Here is a 9,452-nt window from a genome sequence, read left to right on the forward strand (position 1 = left end):
TAGATCATGGACCCCCTCAGTCAGTCAGGTAGACGCTTCTCAGAGAATAATTATTTTAATTAAATAGAGGCAACTAATTTCCAGTTAAGAGGTTGGTGAAAATATCAATTTCTTTCCCATCTGAGTCCAGAGACTCAACTGAAATTCATCCACAGAATCCCATGAATAAGCACATCAGGTTAAGAACCTGTGATCTAGTCCAACTTCTATACTTTATAATTTATGTCCTTATGGGAAAAGAGAATAAGGGGAATAATCAAAGAAATTCAATTTTAATCCTTTGACATGAAGTCCTATTGATAAGGACTTTGGCAGCTATTTTCACTTCTTATTTAAAATAAGGTTTTTGAAATGCTCTATATGCATCCAAGGGCAAAGATACTAGTCATAGAATTATATTAATCCACTTTTATTTCTGTATAAGCTTGATATACAGAATTATGTACTCTTAAAAATATATAAAATAGGTATGAATTAGTCTTACATAACTTGGAAATGAAGTCATTTAGATCTAACTCAGTTATATTAACCACATAATAAAATTCTAAATCCAGGAAGTGAATATCAAAAAAAAAAAAAAAAACACAAAAAAAAACACAAAAAAAAACAACAGCAGCCAAGCTTGATAAAGTGAGGCAAATTTTCCCACTTTTTTAGCTTTTAAATTGGACCCAAGGAGAAAAGGGTCTCTAAATAACTTACTTGAATAAGTAATTGTGAAGTTTTTATAAACTTTTACTCTCATGGCAAAAGAGGGGTGGATATTTGATAACATATACAATACATAACATTGTAGATAGGCACAATTTATTTGTGAAAGCTTTAGAAATCATATTTTCAGTAAACTTCATTATCCCTTATTTAAACATATCATAATTTTAACATCAAAGAACTTAAAGCTTTTTCAGTTGCAGTTATTCCCAATTTCAGAGTATCTATCTGTAAACAGATTGTATCTGTTTCAAATGTACACACCAGAAAATTATATCAATTCCCAGTCTACAAAAATAAGGTAAGAATGAAATTAAAAGACTTCTTGTTATGTATATTTAAAAGAGCACAAATGATGCTGATCTTGTTTGTGAGGAGTTAAATTTTACTTTCTTTCTAAAACATGTTTTCAAGAGCTAGAAAGGAAATAGAGACAAAAGCCACAACAAAGCAGCCATGAAATCTCTGAAAATTATCTAATGATGTAATATGTTTTAAAAGTAAGAACTAAATACAGCCTATATTGGACAATGAGTGGGTCTTCTGACACTAGAGGCTTCTAGGATGTCAAGGACACAAAGGGACAAGGAAATAAAAATATATTCATTCTCATAAGATTAGGGCTAGTATTCTAATTCTTAAGTCTCTATCAAGAGTTTCATAACTAGTAAGCATCATTCACTGTTCTGCATACTATCACCAAAATAGCTTCCCCTTTGCATATACTCTTTTCTCTGACATTCCCCAATCAATTTTGTTTAATAAACATTTATCAAAGATCCATCTTATCTAGCACTATGCTTGACAATGTTAAGAAGCACAAAAGAAATTTTTCAGTTCATGACCTTGAGAAATTTATACTCTAGCTGTCAAAAGACATACTTACATTAAACTAGAAAAAAGAAGCAATGCAAGGGTAAAATAAGAGTTACTAGTAATGCTATCCTTTTGCTTGTTGGTTTTTAATGATCTTTCTAGATGAATATTCTGGTAATTGTTTGTAAAAGGCACAAAAATATGGCATAGGATGGGGAGATTAATGGATTGGAGGTGCATACATCAAGGTCTTGGTCCTTACTGCCCCATTGCTAGGTCTCATAGTTTCTCAGTAAAACTCAGTAAAAAAAAATTCTTTCCAACTTTAGAATTCTATGTTCCACAATCTTATTGTGTGTGTATATATATCTATATGTAGATTATATACAGACATATATACACACATTCAAACATAAACAATTGGTACTTTTCAGAAGTAAGGTTCTAAATAATTTTAAAATTAAAATCAAGCTTCACATTAAGATAATTAAATATTGAAAAATTCCTAAAATTAGGGAATATTAGTTTTCTTTACAAAAGAATTCTTTACAAAAAGATGTACTAGCTTTCCTTTATATAAAAACTCTAGTAGTTTATTTCAAATGACTTAGCTTCCAAAAAATAACTATTAACTGTTTGTTAAACTTTTTTAACTACCCTTTTGGTAGTAATCTGAAGAGTGGGGATATTTGTGTCTGTGTGTCTGTGTACAGAATGCTTTTAAAAATATAAAATAAAACAGGAATACAAAGAAAACTAATTATAGTGAAATATAGTAATAAAAAATATTCAAAGCAAGTTCACAGAACCTCTGGTAGGAACTCACCTAGAATATGATGAGGAAAAGAAGGAAGATAGCATAACGGCTAGCATTAATATAACATATAAAGGTTGAAAAGTACTTTACAGATATCTCATTTTAGAGTCACAACAATTCTGGGAGGAAGGTGCTATTATTCTCATTTTATAGTTGTTTTAACTGAGGCAGATAGCAGTTAAGGGACTTACTCATTTCTCAGCTGGGTGTACTTCCTTGGGACTTACTTCTCTGACTTCTCAACTATACCCCAGAAATTTCATTAATGAAGTTCTTCAAAAAAGAATTTATCTCCCTATTTAGAACTCACCAGTCTTGGTACTCCACCTGATCACTATATCCCCCTCTCTCTTTCTGCCTCTGATTTCCGGGAGAAGCCATGTACTCCAAACCTCCACTTAAGACCTCAGAGTTCAGGCATCTCATTTCTCACCCAACTGCACTACTTGAATAGTTGACTTGTCCACCTCCTGTCTTGGCTCCATTGCCCTCCTCCCCTTTACAGTTTCATTTTGTGTTTTGTCTTTTCCTTTAGATTTTAAGCTCCTTGTGGACAAGGATTAACTTTTTGTATTTGTATCCTCAGTATTTAGCAGTGTCTGGCACAGAGTAGGCACTTAATAAATGTATACTGGCTTACAAAACTGGCAAAATATTAAGACCAAATTTGAATTCAGGTCTTCCTGGCTCCAGGTTCATCCTGCCTTACACTGTGCCACCCAGCTGCCATAAAACAAATGGGAAATTAAAGTACAGCTGAATAACCTCATATTTCAGAGGATCATAAATTGGAATAAGGAATCTTATATAAGTGGAAAGGAATCTTCACTTATCACCCTTGTTGAACACCATCATTTTATAGACTGAGTTGGTTTAAAAAATTTTTTAATTAAAAAAAAAAAACGAAACAGGGGTTCACAAAGTGAAATGACTTGCTTACAGGTCACCTCTGCTAGTTCTTTTTCCACCACATTCAATTTTTTCAAAATAATGAGGGAATGCATTCCACAATTGACAAATGGTCAAGGGATAAGAATAGTGAGTTTTCAGGTGAAGAAATCAAAATGATCAATAATCATATGAAAAATGTTCTAAATCCCTCCTGATTAGAGAAATGCAAATCAAAACAACTCTGAGGTACCACCTTACACCTAGCAGAATGACAAACATGACAGTAAAGAAAAATAATAAATATAGGAGGGGATGAGGCAAAATTGGGACACTAATACATTGTTGATGGAGTTGTGAATTGATCCAATCATTCTGAAAGACAATTTGGAATTATGTCCACAGGGCTTTAAAAGACTGCCTGCCCTTTGATCCAGCAATATTACTACTGAGTTTGGATCCCAAAGAGAGAAATAAAAAATGGGAAAGGTTCTGTTTGCACAAAAATATTTATAGCTGTGCTTTCTGTGGTGGCAAAAAAAAATGGATAATGAGGAGGTGTCCCTTCATTGGGGAATGGCTGAACAAATTGTGGTATATGACAGTGATGGAATACTATTGTGTTATAAGTAATGATGAACTGCTTGATTTCTATAAGAACTGGAAAGACCTACATGAAATGATGTGGAGTAAAATGAGCAGAACCAGGAGAACATTGTATACCATAACTGAAACATTGTGGGATGATCAAATGTAATAGACTTTGCTACTAAAATCAATGTAATGACCCAGAACAACTCCAAGGGATTTATGAGAAAGAATGCTAACCACATCTAGACAAAGAACTACAGTAAAAATCCAGAAGGAAAATTTGATTAATCACTTGTTCATATGGGTATATGATTTGGGGTTTTGGTTTTAAAAGATTACTCTATTACAAAAATGAGTAATATGAAAATAGGATTTGAGTGATTATATATATATAAACACAGAGAAACTGCTTGTCAACTCCAGGAGAGGGGAGGGAGACAAAAATCATGTGACCATGGAAAAAATTTTTTAAGTTTTTTAATTAAAAATAAATCTTTTTAAGAACCTAGGAATTCTCCACTAAGACGCTCTAGTCACATTTTAACCTAAAACATTGCATTTTACATTTTTTGTGCCATGCCTCCTATACTACTGAAGCTTATGTCTCCTCTGAATTTCTAAATGTATAAAATACATAGGATTACAAAGAAAACCAATTATTTTGAAATACAGTTATCAAAAAAATTTAAGTTCATGGACCCCAGGGTGATAAGCCCTGATCTAAGGATATCTTTAAGCGATCTACATACTTGAGAATAAAAGAAATATCATGCTGGATAAGGATAATCCATCCAAACCATTTAAAAGTTTTACTAGCATTTGTGTTCCATGGCATTAATGTCAAATACATAATCGATTTATGTAATTTTATTAAACAAATTCACATGTGGTAGTCATAATAAATTATCTTAAACATTTCTTGAATTTCTTTGTCATCCCAAAGAACAAGGTTTTAATTTAGATTTTATTACTGGACAACATTCTTTTATCAAAGCTGGATGTCTTCACTTATTAAAAACTATGTTCTGGAGGCAGCTAGGACAGTAGCTCAATAGGCAGAGCACCAGGCCTAGAGTCAGGAAGACCTTGGTTCAAATCTGACCACACTTCTTAGCTGTGTGATCCTGGGCAAGTCACGTAACCCCAACTGCCTAGTCCTTACCACCCTTCTGCCTTGGAAATGATACTTAGTATCAATTCTAAGACAGAAGGTAAAGGTTTAAAAAAAAGTATTTGTTCCACTGTAAATTCAATTCCCAAGTACTTATTTAGTTAATACCTATTAGGAACACAGAACCTTGTCTCTTCACTTTTCACTCTATCCCTCAGCATCTCCTTTTCCTCTATGCCTTCAAAATTCAAAGGTCTCTCCCATAATCAAAAAAATTTCAATTGATTTCACTCTTTATCTGTTCAATGTAATGTTCCAAAGTCAATGTCTAATTTCAATAATTCTTTACTGGTAAAAGGTTTGGCAAATAACAGCAATGGAAAGTTTCAGGGAGCATTTCCTTAAATTTTGTAGAAAATACTTTATATTTATTTAACAGTATCAGAAGATTATTAAGTACAATTCAGTGTTAGTGAACTGACATGTACGTGGTTCCATTTTTATACAGTAATTCATTAAAATATCATATTCTATGAGTTACAGAAGTCACTTGTCAATATTTGAGTCAAATATTTAAAAATATTTTAATTTTAATTTTCAAAAATATGGCTCTCAAATACTGACTTCTACAAATATTACTGAAAATAAAACTTCATTTTAATGTTTTTTATTATTTGTAATTAATAATTGTACCCAAGACCTTTAAGACCATTAAACATCTTCAAAATATTTCTTCATTAAATGTAAGTCAAAAATTTCCTATGTATAGAAATGTAAATCATAAATTGTCAATTAGAATCTTTCTGATAACCATTCATACCTGCTTGATACCAATGAATCAATGTTTTAAGAGTATCTGACATTCATAGTGATTTTCCTCACTCCAAGAAAATCTCTAAGTGCAATTTGTTTGGACCTCTCTTTTGCAATTACTTATCTCTTTCTAATTTGCAGATAGACTACTGGCCAAATGCATGACACACTGCAAATGACAAGCTTTTTGAGTCTCAACTTGTTTATCTATAAAATTAAGAAGTTGGATGCAAAGGAAGGTCCCTTTAAGTTCTCAGGTTATGATCCTTTAAATTCTAAGGTTACAATCCTATAAGTTAGCTAAATGTCATGCCACTCTACCACATCTAAGCATCTTGAGAAAGAACCCAATCTTAACTTTACATATTTAGAAAAGTATTTTACTAGCACGATGTGCTTAATAAACATTCTTTTAACTAAAATAGTAGTGGTTTCTATAAAATATTCAAAAAACTAATAAAGAGTTAGCAATTGTCCTTCCAATCAGTAGAGCATCCAAAATAAACTAAAAGCAAATCAAACAAAGACATGGTCATTGAAAGTAACTCTCTTTTACAGTTATTTAGGAAAGAGAAATGAAGATTCTAAACATGAAATTTAACATTTTTATAGGGAAAGGAGAATCTCACATGCACACTATGAATTGGTCCTGGAAAACAATTTGAAAACATACTAGAAAAATCATAAAATGTTTATTAGACCCATTAACACAACTAGAGATAAATATTAAATATGCCCCTACCCATTCCCTCCACCAAAGGTCAAATACAGAGGGAAAAGTATATACAACAACCTTTTTGGTAGTAACAAAGAATTGAAATAAAAGTAAGCACCCTACTGTTTGAAACTGATGCTAAGGGAGAGAGTGAACGAAAAGTGGCCAAGAAAGAAGTTCTATGATCATAGTAGTTCCTAATCCCCAATTTATTGTCAAATTGTATTGTTTCTATCTTCATCCTAAAACATCCCTTTCTACTCTCATAGCTATCACCCTAGCTCCCTTAACTCTCCACTGGGTCTTGTAAATGGTCTCCCAGATTGCTTTCCCTGTGGTTAAGTTCCAAGCCATCTTCCACTCAGGTGCCAATTTCACTTTCCTAAAGGGCAAGTCTGATAATGTCACTAATCACTCATTACATTGCAATGGCTCCCTATTGTCCCTAAGATCCAATACAACATGCTTCTTTTGGCACCTGGCTCTTTTCCTAGCTTTCCAGTCTTCTTATATGCTATTCCCCTCTGCACACTCTATGATCTCTAATAATACTGTCCTACTTGTTACTCATATAGGATATTCCATCTCTTGATTTTGTACATCAACAATGGTTGTGCCCTATATCTTCAGTGGCTAAAATGCTCCACACCTCCTCCTAATTTCTACCTCTCCTATATTCCCTGGCTTTTTAAGACTCAGCTCAAATTCTTTCCAGAAAAGGTCATGTCTTCATCTCTCTCCAGCACCTTCCCCTCAGAGATTACCTTCCATTTGGATCAGTTATGTCTGTAGGTGCATGGGGGTCTCTCCATTAGAATGTTATTTCTTGAGGGTAGGGTTTATTGTTTTGCTATTCTTTGTATCTATCCCTAGCACTAAGAGCTTAACATTGGCTTTCACTAAGTGACTGAATGAACAAATTTATGATAGAATTTAATAGATTAAACCATAAAAGATAATAAATATAAAGAGCTTTTAAGTACGTAAGAAAAAAGTGCACAATCTAGTGGAGAATAAATGAGCAGAATCAAGAATTTACAAACTTCACAACTACCAATGCAGTGAATGAAGCAAATGTACCTTCTACCTCTCAGAGAATTAGAAGATACAGGTACATAATGAGGCATAGAGTCAGGTCCTACCAGTGTTTTGATGTTTTTATTTATCTTACTGCATAGAGTTCTATTGTGGTTGAGGGGTAATGTCTGGGAAGGAAAAAAAAGGGGGCAGGGGGGCCCTACCAAAAAAAAATTCTTTCAAGTCAGATCACATACTAACAATTAGAAGATACTTTAAAAACCATCTATTCCTAATCCTCCCACTTTAGAGACGAGGTAACACTTTTGAAGTCCAAAGTCCATTAGATTCACATATGACTTTTGGGCATGTACTTTTTACCAAGTAGGATTGGAGTTCAGTCCAGGTCTTACAAGTCTAAATCCAATGCCCCTTCCACTACAAAGCATTACCTCTAAACAAAATAAAAGCTATAATAAGTGAAATAGCTTTTTTCTAATTTCCAATATGAAAATATGAAGAGATTATATATAGCATGTCTTTCACTTTAATTCTGAAAGTCAAAAAAAGTATCCTGATGAGATAATCATTTGGCATTTACCAAGTATAACAGTTTGCATACACTGGCGTTTATAGTAACTTGAAGTGAAAAGCTGTCAAATCTAGGTAGGGGCTAGCCTGACACCCATAAACAAGTCAAATTTTCAAATAAGTTCTATTAAATATATAAGTAGACTCACAGGATCACACATGTGTATATTTCTTATATCATTAACTATAGAAAATAACCTGAAATCATAGTTCAAGCATCATTGATCATTGCCAAGAACTTCTAAACAACCTAGTCCAACTCAACTCTCTTCTTTTAGAGCTAAGAAAACCAAGACCCGGAGATAGAGAAAGTGACTTGTCCATCCAGTGACACTCGGTAAATGAACTTTAATTCACTATCTCCCTAAATAAACAACAATCATTTAAGGTGCTGCTATAGACCTGTGGTTAAAGCCCAAAACTGCCAGGCTTTTTAATCGCTTTCTCTGAGCTAAGACTTTTCAGGTCTAATTAACGTCTTAGCATGCGGAAAACAATCCAAGACCCAGATCCCCAAGAAAAGTCGTTTCAAGTAGAGTCAAAAACTTGCTTTGATTTCGGAGGATTGATTCATATTGACAATTAAAGGTAAAAGTAAACCTTGTCCCCAGTCTACTCAGGCCTCTCCAGCTCCATATTACAATTCAAAACAAGTCTCTTCGAGGCCAAGGCCGAAGCCAAGCCCTTCTCCAGAGTACAGGACAGAGGCCAGCCGGGGGCCTGTGAAAGGGCAGAAAAGTTGCAGGCACACCCACGGCGCAGGCCTGCGTGGAGGTGTAGGAGTGCGTGCACACGTGTAAATGACCCTTTCTAACTGATAAAGCTCCGGAGTTCACTCTTTCATGCCCGGGAGGAACGGCATGAAGGTTCTGAGGAGTCAGCCACCACAAGTGGTCAGTGCTTTCTGCCCACACTATATATATTGTTTAATCCCATTGTGTCGTATGCCACCGCAACCGGGCAACGGGACCCCGCGCCACAAGCCGGAGGACCTTCCCCCACCCCGCCCCAGAAGTCCAGGCACATGGGCAACTGCCCCCTCCCCCAAGAACACGCCCGACTAAGTGAGTGCCCCGGGTCCCTAGGGCTGGGCCAGGACAGGCGCTTTCTACACAGGGTTCGGAAGCTCTGACTGAGACGGGCAAGGCCCGCTCGGGGCCTCCAGGGAACGAGGCCAAGGCCGCGCGGCGCCTCACCGTGTGGTCGTGCTCGTCTGCCCGGCTCCGAGGCGGCAGCAGCAGCATCAGTAGCGCCGCCACCGTCGCCGCTGCCGCGCGGGTAACCCCCCGCCGCGGCTCCATGGTGCGCACTCCCCCCCGCCCGGCGCCGGCCGGCCCTCCGCCCGAGGCTCCTCCGCTGCTGCTGCCGCCGCCGCCGCCTCC

General features: G+C 35.7%; 1 protein-coding gene across 2 annotated transcripts in view; it reads right to left on the reverse strand.

Annotated features, from left to right (window-relative positions):
* Positions 1–9,434, reverse strand: part of TM9SF3 (transmembrane 9 superfamily member 3) — a 78,552-nt gene extending 69,118 nt beyond the window's left edge. For both annotated transcript variants that reach the window (XM_044665731.1, XM_044665730.1), the window contains exon 1: positions 9,267–9,434. In XM_044665731.1, the coding sequence (XP_044521666.1) occupies positions 9,267–9,371 (105 nt within the window). In that variant the 5' untranslated portion in view covers positions 9,372–9,434. The remainder of the gene's footprint in view (positions 1–9,266) is intronic.
* Between the last annotated feature and the right edge of the window lie 18 nt (positions 9,435–9,452).

This window comes from Gracilinanus agilis, chromosome 2, assembly GCF_016433145.1.
Source record: "Gracilinanus agilis isolate LMUSP501 chromosome 2, AgileGrace, whole genome shotgun sequence".
Taxonomy (NCBI): Eukaryota; Metazoa; Chordata; class Mammalia; order Didelphimorphia; family Didelphidae; genus Gracilinanus; species Gracilinanus agilis.